Genomic DNA, 21,969 nt, shown 5'->3' with positions numbered 1-21,969 from the left:
GCATGTTACAAAAAATCATCCCCAACAAAGAATGTGGACATTTGATGATGATGGCAACAGGTTAGAAATAGCAGACTTCCTTCAGTGGGAGGTAGAGAAGACCTGTGGTGTGATACTGTAAGGCAATAGAGTCACTAGAAAGACCGTATGTCACATCAAAAGATTTTGTATGACAATGATTATAAACAACCTGTACAATCATATGGTGTGTAGTGATGAATTTTCAGCTCTTCTTGCTATAAACAGATACATTAAGACAGGAGTTCTGAAGCTTTTTAAGATTTCAGACCGCAGCCACTAAAGAATACCAAGTATATCCTATATGCTCTTTGCTAGACTGTTAAAAATTATTATTGTCATTACCTTATTATGTGCCAACTTAAAAGAAAATGCCAATAGTTTCATTATATTTTACATATGGAGAAGGAAAGAAAATATTGAGGATTTTCTCAAGTTTCATCATTCATCATATAGTGTCTATTTTTCCATGCATGGGTCGGACATAATCTGTTGATGCAGATTTTCTATAACCCTCACCTGTTTCCAAGTAAAGTGAAATTTCCACATGGCCAGATGCTTTTTCACAGAAGACTGGAACTGAACATAACAGAGAGAACACAGGTACAAATTCTGGTTAAGGAACAATCATCATCATCATCGTTGTTTAGCGTCCGTTTTCCATGCTAGCATGGGTTGGACGATTCAACTGGGGTTTGGGAAGCCAGAAGGCTGCATCAGGCCCAGTCTGATCTGGCAATGTTTCTACGGCTGGATGCCCTTCCTAACGCCAACCACTCCGTGAGTGTAGTGGGTGCTTTTTATGTGCCACCGGCACAAGTGCCAAACGAGGCTGGCAGCCGCCCACAATTGGATGGTGCTTTTTACGTGCCACCAGCACAAGGCCAGTCGGGGCGGCGCTGGCAATGGCCACGTTCGGATGGTTCTCTTACATACCACCGGCACTGATCACAGCTGCAATTTCCATTGATGTTGATCGAAAATGTAGTAAGCATACTAGTGGCGGAGAAATGGACAAATAACATAACTGAAGTAGCCAGGACATGCTACAGAATAACTAAGGATAACTGAAACATTGATAGAAGTGATAAAAGCTGAGCTCAGGATGTTGAACTCCACAAAGGTGATGACAAAATAGAACAAATGGTAAGACATTGTTGGAAAGGACTCCACTAACTCATGCAAGCATGATATAAATCAAGAGATACAAAGTTGAAGTTAGAAAGAAAAATTATATAAAAAGAGAAATACAACCACTTTCATGATGTTTGTTGTTTTTTCTTCATATTTTAATCTAATTAATTTATTCTAAAAAAAAAAAAGGAACAAAAAGTCAACTCTGTTAACTGCCTCTTTCATGTAATATGAAAATATACATCTGTTGAACAAACTTGATCTCTGTTTAATGTTTCATTGTCTGCTTAGAAACAGCTGTAGAGCATCTTTTCCAAATCCTTATTCAATATCTCTGGCAAGCATCAGCTTCACATCCTTGTAAAAGCATTTCATGTTTTTCAAACATTTGTTTCACATTTTTGCAATGATTTCAAAACCCTTTTTTATAACACGTATTTAACATATTGTCACATATTTGACTGCTTTTTAACATTTCCAATAATTTCTTAACACCAGCCTATAAAATAGATGTTAAATGTTGATGATGATGTTGAAATGAGTTGTGATTTTTCATATTCACATCTACACTACATTTTGATTTTGTTGATATTTGACCATCATCAAGTGTGTTATAAATGAATACCAACTAATTTAGAAACTGAGGCTCTTAACTCAAATTCAGTCTTAATCTTGACTATGTACACATTCAAAACTAAGACAACAGTTGGCAATCAGAGATTAAACCAATCAAATTGTAAATATAATTATTTTTAAAATCTCATCTCTAACAGTAAGGTTAATAGTATAAAAGCTTATAGTCTGTTTAATGTATTTTCTAACATCTGGTTTAAAATCTCTTTTGTTGCTTCAAAAACGAACCTCTGCCACCATCCTCTCATCTTGCTTCTACTTTCTTGAATATTGTGGTGGAAGGTATGGAAAAGTGTCAGTCCTCAACAGAACAGCATAGAATAATAAGGCAAGGCAGTCCAAACTTGACAAGAAAAAGCGAGCACTGGGTTACAAACAGTACTCAAGCTTGTTCAAACATTCTGTTGCATTCCATTGAGATACACAGCGAGGAATTTCTGAAAGACTTCAGCATTATAGTCAAGGTATTTGTTTTTGCGGCTAGACTTACCCAGCCAAGGTTGCCGAAATTTTTTATAGAACAAAAGATTGTGTGGGTCACACCACAGCAAATTCTTAATGCCATCAGCAGTTTGGAAGTCTAGTGTGTTCAGTTGGAGAAAGAGAAAATTAAAGGTGGAGTCATTCATATTAACACACTGCAAATTGATTGGCTCAGGTAACTGTCGAACATTCGCCTGCAAACACAAACAAGAGTAATAAAAGACAAATGTTAATAAAATATGCATAATATAATAAAACCAATACATCACCATCATCATCATTTAACGTCCGTTTTCCATGCTAGCATGGGTTGGACAGTTCAACTGGGGTCTGGGAAGCCAGAAGGCTGCGCCAGGCCCAGTCTGATCTGGCAGTGTTTCTACAGCTGGATGCCCTTCCTAACGCCAACCACTCCTGACAATAATACTGATTTCAAATTTTAGCACAAAGCCAGCAATTTTGGAGGAGAGGTTAAATGGATTAAATTGACCCCGCTTCCCCGTGTTCAGCTGGTACTTATTTTATCAATCCCAAAAGGATGAAAAGCAAAGTCAACTTCAGCAGTTGTAATGTAAAGACAGACAAAACACTGCTAAGCATTTTGCCCAGCGTAATAAGAATTCTACCAGCTCAATACCTTCATAATAATAATAATGATGATAATAGTAATAATAATAATAATAATACTCCTTTTTACAACAGGCACAAGACCTGAAATTCTGGAGGAGGGGGGCTAGTCAATTACATCGACCCCAGTATTTGACTGGTATTTATTTTACTAACCCTCGAAAGGATGAAAAGCAAAGTCAACCTCAGCAGCATTTGAACTCAGAATATGAAGATGGCTGAAATGCTGCGAAGCATTTCACCCAATGTGGTAACAATGTTAAGACAAGGAGACTCACTCATAATTTGATTCATAGAGGTATTTTTTTATGTAAGTATCAAATTAATATGGGGCAAGATGTTACATTTAAGTATAATAATAAAAACGTATATAATAGGTAGAAAAACAACCTGTGTTTCATGGCTATATTTAAGAACTGATTATATAAAAGGTGTTCTTTTTCTAATTTTTTATATATATATTATATTGTGTGAAATTTGATTTGGTATTTCTAAATTGAATTTTTTTCCTTGTAAGTTTGGATTTTATTCCCTCAAATAATAATTATTATTATCTATATATATATAAAACTGTAGTTGTGTGAGTGTCTGTCACCTTCGATTTAGATTCCTAACTACTCCCACATTTTGCGGTGCAGTTTAACCAAATTCGGGTATCTTATAGTCGTGATTCATATCGAGCCCGTCTGAGTATTAGCGCGCATCTACGATGAGTCTACGATTTTAAAAATAAATTAACATCATTTTTTATTCCATTTTAATGCATAATTTTTCGTGTGTCGATGCCGGCGGAGTTGGCGTCCATGGTCACACCTGCACCTGTTTGCTTCTCCCCCTTCTTCCCTCCCTCGTGAAGCTGTGGGGAAGGGAGTGTAAGGAAATCAACGTCGTAAAGCGTTGTCAAGGAGACCAGCGTTCTTTTAGAACAACGACTTCATGGCTTGAAGACACCAAAACGGAAATGGCTAAGAAAGCCCGAATTGGCATCTATCTATAAGGGAAGTAACCCTCTAAAAATGCTTATATAGTTATTTCCCTTACAAACCCAAGCAACGCCGGGCGATACTGCTAGTTATATATATATATATATATATATATATATATATATATATATATATACATATCCATTTATCTATATACATATCTATCTATCCATATATATGTATATGTTTGTGTTAGTTCCCCATCACCAAGTGACGACTGGTGTTGGTGTGTTTACATCCCTGTAACTTAGCAGTTTGGCAAAAGAGATCGATAGAATGAGTACAAGGCTTAAAAAGAAAATAAGTAATGGAGCTGATTTGTTCAACTAAAAATTTTTCAAGATGGTGCCCCATCATGGCCACAGTCTAATGACTGAAACAAGTAAAATATAGACGATAATAGCTATCTAAGCAGTTATAACTGATCTTGCTTCTCCATTTCAAACTAGTGTTTATAATGTCTAATAAGATTTTATTAGATACATAGAGATACTTGTATACAAAAAAGATTGGCTGAAAGCACTTACCCCAAATCGTCGTTTTGCTTCATTAACAGCATAGCCAGTCAAATAGAGCAAAGAGCGGGCACAGTTTTGGCTACAATTCCATCTATTGTTGTATGTGATGAACAGAGTGTGGGGGTAATACTGGAGGTCATTAGATTCTCCGCTGTGGAAACCTGCACATAAAAAAAAAACATAATGATGTTGAAGGTAGTGGGTGAATATTCTCAAAATATACATACATATATGTATACACACACACTCATTTCTCATCCAAATGCTCTTTCCATGTTCCCATGATTTACACTGAGCACACAGAATAAAGTTCCTACCAACTTCTTTTGTGCATATTGAGTATAACCTCTTCCCAGGAGGGAGTAGTGTTCTGTTATCTGCTAAGTTTTGTTTTTGCCAACTGACCTTTAGGCCTCTAGTTTCTAAACACTGCTTCTATGTTTAGAATTTTCCATCTAATACTTCAAGTAATTTGGTTATGTAAACTAGGTCACCAACATACAGTTCTCACAAATTGCTAGCCTTGAACACTTGTGTTATATCCAAGAGAATTATAATTGATAAGAAGAGACTGAGAACTGAGCTATTATTGACACCAAACTACAAGTTAAATTCCTGACTGAGTTTGTAACTAACTTTCACACTGCTGACAATACACATCTACATTTCTTTCACAGTTCAAACTGTCCTTTTTCCTCTCAATTTTCTTAGAACATCAAATACAGAATGAAATACATTTTCAAAAGCTTTCTCCAAGTCAATGAATGCCAAGAATGTTTTTGCTTTAGCTAAGAATTTCTCTTGTAACGGTGTCGCTAAAATGAAGGAAATAGTCTTCCATATCCTAGTACAAAAAAAGTACCAACCTTCTTGGGTCATGCCAACTCATAAGAGCCAGTTTCCCGGTTTCATGATGTATAAATTCCCCTCCTGGACAAGAGACTGGTCTGTCACAGAATTACTCATTTTTACAAGCTGAATGGACTGGAGCAACTTGAAATGAAGTGTTTTGCTCAAGAATATAACGCATCACTCGGTCCAGGAATTGAAACCACAATCTTATGATCATGAGTCCAATACCCTAATCACTAAGCCACGTGCATCCATCATCCTATTACAAGCACAAATTGCATTTCATCTTATGCAATTTTTTTCTCCCTAAATAGCAGTACTATATCTCTTATAACTCACTCTGTTATTTTCATGACTTGGTCTATAAATTTAAGGTCTCTGTAGTTCTTCCTTTCTAAAGCATCTCCTTTGCTCTTGTAGTAGTCAGAGATGATACTGCTACACACATCAGTGGGGACAATGTCTTTCTTCTCTGATTGATTATGCAAGTAAACAATGCATGCCCTACCTCAGTGGATATTTTCAGCATCTCAGAAACCATTCCTAATGGTCAATTTGCTTTCACTGCCTTTATATATTTAATACTCTTTTTACAGTACAGCAATAAACCTCAGTAACTTGTCTCTCAGCTCTATCCAAATGAGAGGATAACCCTGGTTTTTGTCAATGTTTTTTTAAATCCTAATTCAACAATCGCTTGTGTTGTTTCTATGCTTCTGTCTTCTCACTGTCAGTGATGGGGAGTGTGCCACAATCATTCCACATGAACTTTTTGCTGATGTCACTAATACATTACCTTGCAATCTGGAGCATCTCACACTTCTTATCTTCATCCCATGAAACACTGGCAAGTCTCTTACTTTCAGTTTCTCTCCTTTTCAGACATACTTGTCATATAGCTTCTCTTCTAGCTATGTGACATCATTTCTTGCTGCTTCCTTTGGGTCCAGACTTTCCAGGTCTGTCTCTTAGCTTCTTTTTTTACTATTCCGCCACCATGACACCCTCTGACACATTGGGATTGGAACTTTGTTCTAACCAAGAATTTAGACATGGCTCAAAGGAGCAACCAGTTGTCTTCTTTTTCCTCCTCTCTTTCATCATAGGAATGACAACTTCTTGAAAGTTACAAATGACAGAGGGATCTTTAACTTCTACACTTTCCTCCTCCAGTTTATCTTCTGTCTCTGAGATTAACTTGAGGTTACTAATTACTATATATTGAATGATACATCATAACAGGCAATTTATTCCATTGGCTGGCCAGAATGAAGTCTCTTTGTTTGCCATGAGAGCAATACTAGCATCAAATCACACACACACACACACACACACACACACACACACTTATACTCACATACACATCCACACTGAAAAGGTCTTACCACTGGTTTCATCAGTTCTATAGATGTGCATCTTAGGAATGTCAATCATTGGAGAGACTGGATAGATGTCCGGAAGAGCGGCATTTGCACTGGCTTCAATAACGTCATTGGAGGCAAAATTCGGCAATGGCTGTTTAGAGAGCAGCAGGGCTTCACTGTTACCAACTATTTGGATGAGTTTGTTATCTAGGAAGATATTGAAACAATAACATCAACAACAAAAGCCTACCATTCCTTCCATTATGCTCCAATCCACAATAACAAAAACAACAATAATAGGCAATTATTAACTTCCTCATCTCCACTTACTTTTAAATTTTAAATTACTTCTTTTAAATTTATATATATATATATATATATATATAAGCATATCATCATCATCGTTTAACGTCTGCTTTCCATGTTGGTATGGGTTGGACAGTTTGACTGAGAACTGACAAGCCAGGAGACTGCACCAGGCTCCAATCTGATTTAGCAAGATTTCTACAGCTAGATGTCCTTCCTAATGCTAACCACTCCGAGAGTGTAGTGGGTGCTTTTACATGCTACCAGCACAGGAGCCAGTCAGGTGGCACTGGCATTGGCCACACTCAAATTGTGCTTTTTACAGGACACTGGCATTGGTCATGCTTGAATGGTGCTTTTTATGCACCACCGGCACAGTGTCAGTCAAGTGGCACTGGCATCAGCCACTCTCAAATGTGCTTTTTACATGCCACCAGCATGGATGCCAGTCAGGCAGAACTGGCATCAACCACACTCGAATGGTGCTTTTTACATGCCACTGGCATGGGGGCCAGTCAGGCAACACTGGCATTGGCCACGCCCAAATGGTGCTTTTTATGTGTCACCAGGATGGGTGCCAGTCAGGTGGCACTGACATTGGCCATGACTACGATTTCACTCAGTTCAACAGGTCATCACAAGTGCAACAAATTGCCCAATGATTGAAGGGTGCTTTTAAATGGGTCAGTTATGCAACACTAACATCAGCCATGACTACGATCTCACTTAGCTTGCCAGGTCTTATCAAGCACGGCTTACCTCCAATGGCCTCCGTTGCTTGTCAATGCCTCTGTAAGGCCCAACATTTGAAGGTCATGCTTCACCACCTCATCCCATGTCTTCCTAGGTGCAACAGGTTCTCTCCACTGTGATCATATCAGTACAGTCATCTCTCTTGCACACCAGAACTGATGCTTCTTATGTCCCACCTTTTTCTCACTTTGTGTATGCACACTGACATTACACATCCAGCAGAGAATATATATGTATATATTAATGTTTGTCCTTATGTCAAGTTATAATGGTTTCAAATTCTGGTACAAGGCCAGCAATTACAGGGGCAGGGGTAAGTTAATTACATTGAACCCAATGCTCAACTAGTACTTATTTTATCAACCCCAAGAGGATGGAAGGCAAAACTGACCTTGGCAGAATTCAAACTCTAAATGTAAAGATGGACGAAATAATTTTGAAATGTTGATTAACTCTTAAACACACACATGTATACATACAATTATGCATATATAGTACATGTAGACATTTATACAGGAGTGGCTGTGTGGTAAGAAGCTGGCTTCCCAACCACATGGTTCTGGGTTCAATCACACTGCATGGCACCTTGGGCTAGTGTCTTCTACTAAAGCCTTGGGTTGACCAAAGCCTTGTGAGTGGATTTGATAGATGGAAAGTGAAAGAAGCCCATCATATGTATGTGTGTGTGTATTTTTGTGTCTGCGTTTGTCCCTCTGCCATCGCTTGACAACCAATGTTGGTGTGTTTACATCCCTGTAACTTAACAGTTCAGCAAAAGACACCAACAGAATAACTACTAGGTTTACAAAGAATATGTCCTGGGGTCAGTTTGTTTGACTAAAGGCGGTGCTCCAGCATGGCCACAGTCAAATGCCTGAAACTAGTAAAAGAATAAAAGAACACACATACATGTACAATATGTACACACATACATGTACACATATACTTACATATACACAGGTATACAAATGTACATACATATACACACATACATACATACATACATACATACATGTGTGTGTGCAGGCTGACATTTACACATACATATACATGCATATACAACACATTAAAAGTATTACATACCATATGTTATGTGGCTACGAAGAAAAGAGCTCTTGACAAGTTGGTAATCGGTGAGAATGTCAGGAAAGATTTTGGTCTGAGTATTACACAGACGTAGCAGGTTAGATAACAATAATTGCCTGAAACAGAGAAAAAGGGAGAGAAAATGAAGGTAATATTATATGATATAATACAATGAAAAGTAGTTCAGTTTTTTATTAGTATATGGTAGTCTGGTATATTATGTGGTTTGTATTGATACAGTGTAGTCTGACAGAATTCAATGTGATGTAGTATGTAGTATGCAACAAAGTGATGTTGCTGTATAAATTCAGGTCTTCTCTAACCAAGGAGACCTATGATCAATGGCATTATAATAATTCCTTCCATTTTTGCAGACCATACACTATTGTGTAATGCAATGTTACTCAACAATTTTGTTTTACTTATGGAATCCTTTGATTCATCATCATCATCATCGTTTAGCGTCCGCTTTCCATGCTAGCATGGGTTGGACGGTTCAACTGGGGTCTGGGAAGCCAGAAGGCTGCACCAGGCCCAGTCTGATCTGGCAATGTTTCTACGGCTGGATGCCCTTCCTAACGCCAACCACTCCGTGAGTGTAGTGGGTGCTTTTTACGTGCCACCGGCACAGATGTGCCACTTATTTTACAATTTTACTCGGATGGACCCTCCTAGCCATTTGATGTTTAAAATAAATCATATATTTCTTAGAATTAAATATTATGAAGAATTGTATTAAAAAAAAAACTTCTAAATATTTTGTATATTTTAGAAGTATAACCAATTTATTGCAGACAAATTTTAACAACAAATCTTATGTGGATCCCCCAAAGGCCATAAGGACCCCAGTCGAGAATGACTGGTCTAATGTGTCCTTTTTTTAGATGGTCAGGTATAATTTGAAAAAGATTTTGCTTTAGTGTCACGTTGTATGATAGTGGGAAATACTGTAGTGGATAGTGTCTTTTACTTGTTTTGTTTCAGCCATTAGACTGCCCGCTCATGCGTTTGCGCCAGTTGGGAAGTGGAGGTGGGAGGAGGACATCGTGAATCAGTTCACCCTCTGGACACCAGGCCGCATTACCGAACCACCTTAAGCGCCGTTGCAGAAGCACCGAAGGGAGGGACTGGAGATTCAGGTGATGACGAGGACTGGCTGTAGGAACCCAATCAATGCGTCAGCAGCAAAGAATGCGGCAGAGACAGTCATACTATGGTTGTTACATTAAGTAAATCAAGCAATTAAATAGCTTGAGCAAAAGAAAAAGCAACCAAGTTTCCCTCAGATCACACCCTACCATCTTAGAAAAAAAGGATATGTTGGGTAATGTCATCAGGAGTTCACTGTGTCTTGAAGAAAGAGCAGTTGGTCACAGCTGGAATTATCTTTTATCATAAATTAGTTCAATCAAGGCTGACCTGGGTCCAAAATTCATATGAGCCTTAGTTGTTCATATGTCCTTTGTTTTAAAACAGCAGAGACAGATTTAGCAGTTGTGTGGAGCAAGTCTTAACTATTACATACAAACTCTCTCACTAACTCATGTAGCCTCTGTATTTTGAAGACAGCAGGAAAATTACTGAAGGAGATTTTGTTGTTCAATTAAGCAGGTCAAGTAAAAGATATAAATGTTTTAAGGAAAGCTTAATGGATAAATCTAATAGGTTTAGTGACTGCATAATAGCTTTGTCACTGGCATGTGTGTGATTCAAAGTTTAAAGCAAGGAGCTTTGCTTGCTGCTACAAGGAGTAAATCAGGTAACTACATAACAGCACCCTTACTGCTTTGGCTCATGGGTCAGAGGGACTCAACAAGCTAGGAAAAAGGGTCAATACAACAAACAAGGAAGCAAAAAGACTGATACACTTACGAGGCCTGTAAACCGGGGATGCCATATTCACGTGAGAATTTAAAACCGGGTTTCGATTTGTCAATTCTTTTCGGTAGCTTTTTATAGTTGCTGTGCCAGACTTGAGAGAACATTATGTTACGTTGTACTAGAAGGTCCTAAGTTCAAATAGAAAAGACATTAGCTGTATTATTGATATCAAACAAACAATTGAAACCATAACAACCCAAACTCTACCCAGTTATCTCTACTTTCCAAGGCTAAGACAATCTAATTTCTTTTATCTTTTACTTGAGCAATAGCATAGTTGGTTACAGGTTCTCAAAGGAGGGGAGGGGTCAGTTGGAGATGATGTGCGAAGTGGAGGGGGTCGGACTGGAGTCGGTGGAAGGCTCGGAGAATGGAGCGTTGGAGAGGTAGGGAGGAGGGGTGGTAGGTGAGGGAAAACGGGAGACGGGTGACAGCAGGGTGGGTGTGGGGGGGGAGAGAGCAGATGCATGGTCCATGGAACGTGCTCTGGCAAGGGCATTGTGAATAGTTGTGAGGGGATATCCATGTAGGATGAAGTGGCGAGCCATGCGTTGAGATTGTGTTCAGATTACTTTGTCATGTGTAATGATTATTTATTCATATTGTTTTGAATTAATCATGCATTATCTTGTGTTTGTATAGTTTTAGACTGACATTGCAGGGTAGGTATAAGATGCTGAATCTTGCCAGTTTGAATAAAACTGCTGGAATATTTGAGTCAGATATGGCCAGTTTAAATGCTAAAGAGTTAAACAGTTTTCAAATAAGGGTTGTTTTCATTCCGTTTGCATTGAAAAGTACAGAGCTAGAGGATGAGTTGTTGACCAGAAATGACAACATTAGTTGAAGGCAGCGAGCTGGCAGAAACATTAGCACACCGGGCGAAATGCTTAGCAGTATTTCGTCTGCCGCTACGTTCTGAGTTCAAATTCCACCGAGGTCAACTTTGCCTTTCATCCTTTCAGGGTCGATAAATTAAGTGCCAGTTACGCACTGGGGTCGATGTAATCGACTTAATCCGTTTGCCTGTCCTTGTTTGTGCCCTCTGTGTGTAGCCCCTTGTAGGCAGTAAAGAAATAAGAAATAACAACATAATAACATAATTTGGGATTTTTTTCCTGCTATATGTGCAGGAATGGCAGTATAATAAGCTTGCTTTCCAACCACATGGTTCCAAGTTAAGTCTTATGGTATGACGCCTAGGGCAAGTGTTTCCTACTACAGAAAACTTGACTACAAGACAGCTTCTTTTGAATCTTTTCGATTTGAATGGCAGTCTTTAACATAATTTCTAGGTAACTAAAAAATTTTTAACTTCGTACACTGGTAGAATGTGTTTATAAAACATCTTTTCCTCTTGGCTTTATTGAGAAAATTCTAGTTTGTGAAATATTTGTTGTTTTTTTTCTTCAATTTCTGCAATTTCAACCAATCGATGACGTCCACTGAGGTAAAAAAAACATTCTGTGCCGTATGAATATGTCCCTCATTTAACAAACAGATTGGGTTTATTTACATTTCTGAAGAAAAAAAGATACGCTTCCCCCCACCCTAACCCTAAAATAGATTGAAATGCAATAGATCTCTCTCTTTACTCTTTTACTTGTTTCAGTCATTTGACTGCGGCCATGCTGGAGCACCGCCTTTAGTCGAGCAAATCGACCCCGGGACTTATTCTTTGTAAGCCCAGTACTTATTCTATCAGTCTCTTTTGCTGAACCGCTAAGTGGTACGGGGACGTAAACACACCAGCATCGGTTGTCAAGCAATGCTAGGGGGACAAACACACACACATACACATATATACGACAGGCTTCTTTCAGTTTCTGTCTACCAAATCCACTCACAAGGCATTGGTCGACCCGGGGCTATAGCAGAAGACACTTGCCCAAGATGCCACGCAGTGGGACTGAACCCGGAACCATGTGGTTGGTTAGCAAGCTACTTACCACACAGCCACTCCTAATTATGGGTGACAATTTCATATGACACCGCTAAAAAAAACTGCCGTTCAAACCAAAAAGATCCCTTCTTTCTACTACATTCCACTCATGTGATTTTGGTCAGTCTGAGGTTACTATAAAAGATAACGCACCACAGAGTGGAATTGAATCTGAAACCATGTTGTTCAAAACAAACTGTTAATTCTTAGGTCCAATGATAATGATTTCTAACTTTAGCACAGACTCAGAAACTTTGGTGAACGGGTTACTGTCAATTTAATCAATGCTGTCACTGACCTGGTACTAATTTTATTTATCTTGAAAAATGAAAAATAAAACTTAGCCCAAGAGCATTAAGCTGAGAATGTAAAGGAATGTAATGATATTCCATAAAGTATTTTCTCTGGCACTCTACCATTTCCATTTGTTGTTAAAGTAGTAGTAGTAGTAGTAGTAGTAGTAGCAGCAGCAGCAGCAGTAGGAAGAGGAGAAGGAGGAGGAGGAGGAAAGGAAAAGAAGTGATGGTAGCAGTAGTAGTACACTCTACCAATTGTGCTAATGTACAAATATTTTTTTAAAATTTTAATAATAATAATCCTTTCTACTATAGGCTATAGGCACAAGGCCTATAGTAGACCTTTTGCTGGAGGTGGATAGTTGATTATATCGACTCCAGTACTCAACTGGTACTTATATTAACAATCTCAAAAGGATGAAAGGCAAAGTCAACCTCGGCAGAATTTGAACTCAAAATGTAAAGACTGATGAAATGCCACTACGGATTTTGCCTGTGTGCTAACGATTCTGCCAACTCACCACCTTCTTAATAATTGTAATAATAATAATAATAATAATAAAATGAATAATAATAATAATAATAATAATAATAATTACCTGGTTTGGAATTGTTACTTTACCAATTTTCTCTTTCAAATCAGGAGGAAATCCTGGGAATTGTGCACACTTGGTAAGAATCCGTGCTTGCTTCAAACCTGTCAGGATAAGTATATAATTTAAATTAGCGTTAATTAAGATATTGTAAGATAATGGTTTAAATCCATTCACATAGGCCTACTTAATAAGAACCAACTTGAGACTAAACAATAATGCCTTTAAAAAAAAAGCTACCAATGATGATGGAAGATACAGTTGATTTGAACCAGTCCCAAGACTTACTCTTTACTCTTTTACTTGTTTCAGTCATTTGACTGTGGCCATGCTGGAGCACCACCTTTTAGTCGAGCAAATCGACCCTAGGACTTATTCGTTGTAAGCCTAGTACTTATTCTATCGGTCTCTTTTGCCAAACCGCTAAGTTACGGGGACACCAGCATCGGTTGTCAAGCGATGTTGGGGGACAAACACAGACACACAAACATATACACATACAGATATATATATATATATATATATATATATATATATATATATATATATATATACATATATACGACGGGCTTCTTTCAGTTTCCGTCTACCAAATCCACTCACAAGGCTTTGGTTGGCCCGAGGCTATAGTAGATGACACTTGCCCAAGGTGCCACGCAGTGGGACTGAACCAGGAACCATGTGGTTCGTAAGCAAGCTTCTTACCACACAGCCACTCCTACGCCTAACCAGTAATCTATTATATCAACATTCCTCTTTAAAAAGGAAGAAGACATTACTGTAGTCTTAAACACACAATGTCTATATAAAGGAAAGGATGATGATTAAAATATCTTTGATCATAAGTCTGCTAGACCAGGTGTTAACCTGGTGTTAACAACATCCACCACAAAACCCTAAACACAGTTGTGAATCAATAAACAAACTCCCACCAAAAAAAAAAAAAGGATGATACCTTCCAGAAGCCGACATTTCTGAAAGTACAAGTACATGGGGTCTTTATGATAGTTGTCCTGCTCTTCCAGAGGAGGTGGCTTCCACCATCTGATGTCATCTTTCACAGGAGGTTCCCATGGAGGTAACTTTGGCTTCGCACATGGGTCTATGATCTCTACATCTGTTGATAGATAGAGAGTGATATGTGTAGTATAATAATCACAGGTGTCCACATATATATACATGGATTCAAAATTAACACACAAACAAGTGTATGTTGTAGTAGTGAAATGACAAAAAACTGAGCTGTAAAAGCTAGGAGACAGGCTCAGAAAGTCTGAGGAAAGTGGTAATAGAGAACATTGTCATGTTGCTACAAGGGCAGCTATGTGTAAAACATACTTGGCTAAGAAAGAAGCAGAGAGGAAGAGATTTGCACATGTTCTGTAAAGTGAGGATCAGAGAGAGAGAGAGAGATAGGCATGAAGTCTGCAGGATAGTGAAACTGTGTGTTAGAGAGAACAAAGGCTTTATTGTGTAGAAGCGTTGGTGCCACATAAAAAGCACCAAGTATACTCTGTGGAATGAATGGTGTTAGGAAGGGCATCCCACCATAAAAACCATGCCAGAACAATGGAGGCTTGTGTACCCTTGGCCTTACCAGCTCCAGTCAAACTGTCCAACCCATGTCAGCATGGAATACAGACATATGATGATGATGATGATCAAGTCTATACAAAATTATTATTTCTTTATTGCCCACAAGGAGCTAAACATAGAGGGGACATACAAGGACATTAGATTGATTACATCGACCCAGTGCGTAACTGGTACTTAATTTATCGACCCCGAAAGGATGAAAAGCAAAGTCGACCTTGGCGGAATTTGAACTCAGAACGTAACGGCAGACGAAATACCACTAAGCATTTCGCCCAGCGTGCTAACGTTTCTGCTAGCTCATCGCCTTCTATACCAAATTATGAAGGCACATTTGCCATGGCTGCTGCTACCAAAGGATATTTGTGTGGCACTACCACTAGGGAGGTAGCCTCACTCACCATTCACCTGTAAAAAGAATGCAGCATGTTTTTCCATAATGCCAGCAAAGGAGATGGGGTATGATATATGCAATAACTGTAGAAAGTACTCACAGACCACAAAGGGGAATAGGAGAGGGCAAAATAACAGCAAAGAAACTAGAAATGAATAGTTGAGAATGGGGATAGGAGTGTAGAGAATACACAATAATCTTTGGAATAATTCGTTTAGATGACTGTGAAGAATAGGAGAGATAGAGAGAGAGAGAGAGTAATAGCAAGACATCAGAAGGACCAGAATTGGTGGGAGAATGGAAGGATTAAGAGTATGCTGGGGAAAAAGGAAAGGATATTGGGGGAGGGAGTGAGAAGAGGTGTGATTAGCAAAGGTAAGGATAGGTGATTAGATAACAGCAAGAGAAAATATTAAGTGATAAAACAAGTGACCCAGGGGAGAGAGTGCTGGCTGGGAGTACAGTAGTATAAAGTTAATGTGTTGAGTAGAGAGGATGAGGTTAATCCAATGCAGTCTCTTGTATGTGGGCCTTGTGAAGGATGAGGGTCAGAGTAAAGTGAAATGGGCAGTGTGGTCAGCACACATGATGGTTGATTATGAGTGATGAGGAGACAGGAGATTGGAGAGGGAGTGAGTAATAGGTAGATGAGAAAGAGTGAGGGTGCAAGGTGAAGGCACACTAAAGGCAGGCTTCATAAGAAACAAAAAATATATCATAGATTCCAAGCACTATCCTTGTGCTGAGGTACATTTTTCCATGGAGGACACTGATCGCTTTTCTCGAATTGCTAATTTACAAGGACATAAACACACCAACACTGGTTGTCAAGTTATGGTGGGGGACAAACACTGACACAAAGATACACACGAACAATATGTGTGTGTGTGTGTGTGTATGTATATATATATAATGGGTTTTTTTCAGTTTCCATCAACCAAATCCACTCACAAGGCTTCAGTCAGCCCAAGACCATAGTAGAAGGCATTTGCTCAAGGTGCCGTGCAGTCAGACTGAAACCAGAACCATGTGATTGGGAAGCATGCATCTTACCACATGTTACTTTGGAAATCTATACCTACTCATTGGATCTTCTGCAGTACCACATACCACCAATCAGTACGGTCCTTTGTCATCTCCTCCATGAGATGCAACATCTTCAGGTCAGCCTTCACCATTTTGCTGCAAATCCTCCTTGGTCTCCCTCTTCCAAAGGTTTCACTAACTTGGAGTGTATGGCACTTCCTTATGCAGCCTGCTCTCATCTCTAATCCTAATTCCTCTTACATCCAACTTTTCACTCAATTCATATGTACTCTGGCATTCATGCACATTAACATTATATGCCTTTCAAAACATACTGGCTTCTTTTCTTTCAAATATTCCCAAATCATCTACATTCAAGGCCCACACCTTACTATTATGCAGCATTGCAGATCTAACAAAAGTATGTTTTAATGGTTTGGTTTAGAGAAAGTAGCTTTGGTTCGTTAACTTAGCAGTGTCTCATGGATTCACATGCTAACAAGGTTTTGTTTGAAGTTTTCAAACAAACTGATTTCACCTGTCAATACAGATAACCTAATTTTTTGGTAATCAGACAGCAACAATAAATCTCAGCCAATGAATGTCTATATGGTTAGTCAATGTTCTAGAAAAGACAGTGAAATTGCTCTCAAACTATGCTCAGCTGTCTTAAAAAAATATACACATTGAATAATGTAATTGAAAGAACACTCATCATCCTCATTATTTAATGTTTGTTTTCCATGACGGCATGAGTTGGACAGTTTGACAGGAGTTGACAAGCCAGAGGACTGTACCAATCTCTACTGAATGTTTTGGCATGGTCTCTATAGCTGAATGTCCTTCCTAACTCCGGCCACTTTACAGAGTGCACAGGGTAACTTTTAACTGGCACCAGCACTGGCAACGTCACCAAGTAACTTGCAAGATAAAGACCAGTGAACAAAGAGGGGGAATGGTATTGAGGGAGGTGGTTTTGTGCCAGTTGATGAGAGGTTAAAAAGTATAATACAAGGTTAGAGATAGATGTCTCGCTATAGAAAAGAAACATGGCTACCCTAGTTGGAAAAGAGAGAGAGACAGAGAAAGTATGATGGGAGATGTGTCAGAATATAATCTCAAAGTACGGAGCAGGGGGTGAATATAAGGGAAGTGGTACAGTGTATTGGATTGGGTGAGTGGGCAACAGAGGACAGAGGGGTACATTTCATATGAGTGTGAGGAGAGATGGAGTAGAAGAAAAGATGGTCACAGTTGTTATGCCTTTTATCATAGATCAGCTCAATCAGGATCAACCTAGGGTTAAACAACAAGAAATTCATGCCTTACTAGATTTTAATAACGGTTTTGGTATGACTCTCTGTGGTTCCACAAATCTGCCACGAGTTTTCCAGAGTCTCTTGATCAATGGCCCACGATGTAGAGCACATACAACAACTGTTATCCTCATTGTGATGATATCTGAAAGATAAAGACGTAAATAGTATATTGATTTAAATGCAGGGATTAATCTAGGATGGAACAGAGAATGTTGTGCTTTAAGCAAAGACTTACATATATGTGATGGACTCTCCCATCGAAGATGATGTAATAGTGTTCAGCTTTTGCTGAACGGCTTGTACAAATGATTTGTTAATAGTGATCAAATGTATGTGCAGTATATTAGCTCCCTCCTTCCATCAAATCGACATTACCTGAACAGGTGCACGGTGTACTACACACCAGGTGTCAAAGTGATTGCAGAGCAACATAGGATGAAGTGTTTTGCCCAAGAACACAACACACCACCTGGTCTAGAAATGATTTCATTAAAAAGAGAATTCTAAAAAAAGTCAATCAAATTCACCCTTAGTACTTATTTAAGTTTAGTACTTATTCTATTGTTCACAATTTTGTTGAACCAGTAACTTACAAGCACAAAAACAATCAGTATTACAAATTACGAAGAGAGAGAGATACAAACAAACAGATACATACATACACATCTCTCTATATATAAACGGCAAAATGTCTGTCTGTGTGTGTGTCCTTTATACAAATCCACAGTTTTTCAGTTAGAGGGCTCGCACTTTCTATGGTCATTCAAAACCGTCTGAGGGTGGTCGTGCACATCTTTACATTTCCCCAGTCACCCCGCAATGCCATTAAAAAATCAATAGAAGTGACGGTTTTGTGAATTTTCTATCCAAAACCCCAAACGGGGATAGGGGCAAACAGACACACATAAATATATACATATACGACTAGCTTCTTTCAGTTTCCGTCAAGCAAATCAATTCAAGACTTTGGTCGGTCCGAGGCTATAGCAGAGGACACTTGCCCAAGGTGCCGCGCAATGGGACTGAATCCGGAACCATATTGTTGGGAAGCAAGTTTCATACCACACAGCCGCGCCTGCGGAGGTTCTCACTTCATCAGTACCCATAAGAGACTACACAGCAACACTGAAATAGCGTATGCGTGGCGTAGTTATTGAGAGACATATATCATTTGAAAATGGAAACTTATCTGGGATTGAACGAACAACGAAGGGTAATCCTTTAGTATAGGAGAATTAAATAAAAAAAAATAAATTAATGGAGAAATAACAAGGGGAGATAAATAAGTAAACTTTTTGTCAAACAACTTAAGACACTGGATATAGTAACCAAAAAGTGAATAAATGTTTTTCTCTTCGGTACAGAATTCCTCCATATAAATTCGTGTAAATATGACGCGAGCAAATCATCTGACGTTCCAAATAGGGTTAATATATTCTTTTTGTTAACGGGCAAAGATCTTTATATTAACCCCAAATAAACGTCGTAATTCTCTTTTAACACGATTCCACGTTTTTCACATTTTGTGTATTAACGTCCTTATTTGCCGGATCAACAAAGTTCTCTTGTTGCACAATCACTTCGTGAGTGTACACACCACCATTTAGGCTTTCACTGTTGTTATAGGATCACCAGCCATCATTCACTATGTGACACCCTGGGAGAATCCAACGTTCGTTCAATCACGGCAGATAAGGTCTGCTAAGTACGGTCAGCTACTTCAACTAGGATGCACTTTTTTTTTAATTCTTTCGATGCCACTGAAAAGCCAATGACCAGGGTGCCACGCACAGCGATGATATTTTCGATGAAGAAACCTACTTCCATCAATTTCCACAACTAGTGGTCGCCCATTACCATCAACACCGCAGATTTCCATTGGGTTTTGTTGTAGCCAAACGTCACAGACATCACGGCAAAAATTACTTCCCATTTAATTTTTATTTACTTTTTTTAAATCCCCCATACTATAAGATTACAAAAAAGGGTAAAGTTATTAAAAACTGATGATGACCAAGACGAAGAAACTGATATTTTTAAAAAATAGATAAAGAAATAAATTCTAAGTTTTGAAAACTCAGGAAAGGAAATCTGTGAAATAAGATCTTTCGGCATTCCGGGTACTATTTAAGAACAGTGGTCCCGGTGCGCGCACTTGCGCATCCGCGCTAGCTAGTCGTGACTAGTCGATTCTACAACGACTACCTAGCAATGTGTTTTATTTTAAAACACAAAATAAATAATTGTTTTACACAAAGTAAATATTTTTTATAAACAAAGTAAATAAAACACAAACACAAAGTAGGGATCGACTAGTCACGACTAGCTAGCGTGGATGCGCGAGTGCGCGTACTGGGACCACTTTTCTTAAATAGTACCGGCATTCCGTCGGTTACGACGACGAGGTGCCAGTTAATCTGATCAACGGGACAGACAGTCTGCTTGTGAAATTAGCGTGCAAAGTGGCTGAGCACTCCACAGACACGTGTACCCTTAACTTAGGTCTCAGAGAGATTCAGCATGACACAGAGTGTGACAAAGATGGCTCTTTGAACTACTGGTACTACTAATTTTTGCCAGCTGCATGGACAGAAGCAACGTGAAATAAAGTGTATTGCTCAAGGACACAACGCATCGTCGGGAATCGAACGTGAGTCGAATACTCTAACCAGTAAGCAGGGCGCCTTCACGTAACAAGATCTGAGTGTTGCTAAAACTAAATTCTTAGTAATATCGGATGTTTTGTTGAAACAAAACTTGTGTAGTAAGTAATAAGACACCGGTGTCTGATTAGAACAAAACTACAGCAGAACCCAAGTGCGTGATTTTAGTCAAGGTTATAGAAAAAGACACGTGAAGAGGTGAAAATAAAATCACTAAACGAAAGACAATGAGATAAAGAGACATAAAATAACAGTTATTATAAGAACAATTAATAAAAATAATAAACAATACAAACACAACAGTAAGACTTACGTTGCTGTTTTCCTACTTAGAGATGGATAACATTTGACGAGATCAGGGATGACATACACAAGGGAGATAACTGTAGTTGCCGGTGAAGAATAATTGTTAGTTTCCGATGAGGAATGTTGTTTATTATTAAATAAATCACTGAAGGGAAATAACTCAGTTGGCATAGACTATTCCAGTGTTTTCCAACTTATTTTCCCACTGGCCTCGTTATAACTTACCATAAAATGTAAGCCACACCGGTGATTGGAAAAAATACTTTATTTTTAATATTTCAGAATTATATATTTTCATTTGTTTTCAGTTGACAACTCATGCTGTCACGTACAAATTGACAGCTTCCAACAAACTTTAAACCTCTGAGATTCATCTTGGAAAACTAATCCCATTAGGAACTTTTCGGTTTGAACGGCGGTTTTTTCTAGCGGTGTCATATGAAATTGTCACCCAAAATCATGACCCTAGTATCGATCTATTGCATTTCAATCTAATTTAGGGTTAGGGTTAGAGTTAGGGTTAGGGTTAGGGGTGGGGGAAGGGTATCTTTTTTCTTCAGAAATGTAAATAAACCCAATCTGTTTCTTAAACGAGGGACATATTCATACGGCACGGAATGTTTTCACCTCAATAGACGGTCATTGATTGGTTGAACTTGCAGAAATTGAAGAAAAACAACAACAAATATCTTACAAACTATAGAATTTTCTTAATAAAGCCAAGAGAAAAAGATGTTATATAAACACATTCTACCAGTATACGAAGTTTAAAATGTTTTAGTTACCTAGAAATCATGTTAAAAACTACCATTCAAACCTAAAAGATCCCTACATTATTGTATCAAATTTTTAAACTTTCAATAACTCAGAATTTTTGAAAATTGGCAGCCAAACTGAAAAGATCGCGTGAATTTGCTTTATTTCATTTTGTTTTATAAATTATTCAACACACTAACCGAAGAGCGAGTTTCTTATTTCTTTATTGCCCACAAGGGGTTAACATAGAGGGGACAAACAAGGACAGACAAAAGGATTAAGTCGATTGCATCGACTCCAGTACGTAACTGGCACTTAATTTATCGACCCCGAAAGGATGAAAGGCAAAGTCGACCTCGGCGGAATTTGAACTCAGAACGTAGCGGCAGACGAAATACCTATTTCTTTACTACCCACAAGGGGCTAAACGCAGAGAGAACAAA

The 21,969-nt window shown here is 38.5% G+C and overlaps 1 protein-coding gene across 2 annotated transcripts; it reads right to left on the bottom strand.

The window, feature by feature from the left end:
* Positions 1-1,282: 1,282 nt before the first annotated feature.
* LOC115221761 (39S ribosomal protein L37, mitochondrial) lies at positions 1,283-20,933 on the bottom strand. 2 transcript variants are annotated; one of them, XM_029791980.2, is made up of 9 exons: positions 20,778-20,933; positions 17,812-17,943; positions 14,425-14,586; positions 13,476-13,573; positions 10,630-10,766; positions 8,755-8,873; positions 6,634-6,819; positions 4,406-4,557; positions 1,283-2,462 (listed from the first exon to the last, which is right to left on the bottom strand). In XM_029791980.2, exons 2-9 carry the CDS (start codon positions 17,930-17,932, stop codon positions 2,178-2,180), a joined length of 1,260 nt encoding a protein of 419 aa, XP_029647840.1. In that variant the 5' UTR covers positions 17,933-17,943; positions 20,778-20,933; the 3' UTR covers positions 1,283-2,177. The 2 variants fall into 2 exon arrangements, with proteins under 2 accessions (XP_029647840.1, XP_029647841.1); XM_029791981.2 differs by lacking the exon at positions 14,425-14,586.
* Between the last annotated feature and the right edge of the window lie 1,036 nt (positions 20,934-21,969).

The sequence above is a fragment of the Octopus sinensis genome, linkage group LG18 (assembly GCF_006345805.1).
Source record: "Octopus sinensis linkage group LG18, ASM634580v1, whole genome shotgun sequence".
NCBI classification, from domain to species: Eukaryota; Metazoa; Mollusca; class Cephalopoda; order Octopoda; family Octopodidae; genus Octopus; species Octopus sinensis.
Note: the sequence above shows the minus strand (reverse complement) of the source record. Positions and strands in the feature narration are given on the sequence as shown.

Bases quoted from the DNA above. Each gene is read 5' to 3' on its own strand.
- LOC115221761 (XM_029791980.2), bottom strand. From the start codon at position 17,932: ATGAGGATAACAGTTGTTGTATGTGCTCTACATCGTGGGCCATTGATC. The intron at 14,587-17,811 runs GTAAGGCATGAA...ATCTATCAACAG, and splicing joins AAAACCGTTATTAAAATCTA to ATGTAGAGATCATAGACCCA. The intron at 6,820-8,754 runs GTATGTAATACT...ATATCTTCCTAG, and splicing joins TCGTAGCCACATAACATATG to ATAACAAACTCATCCAAATA.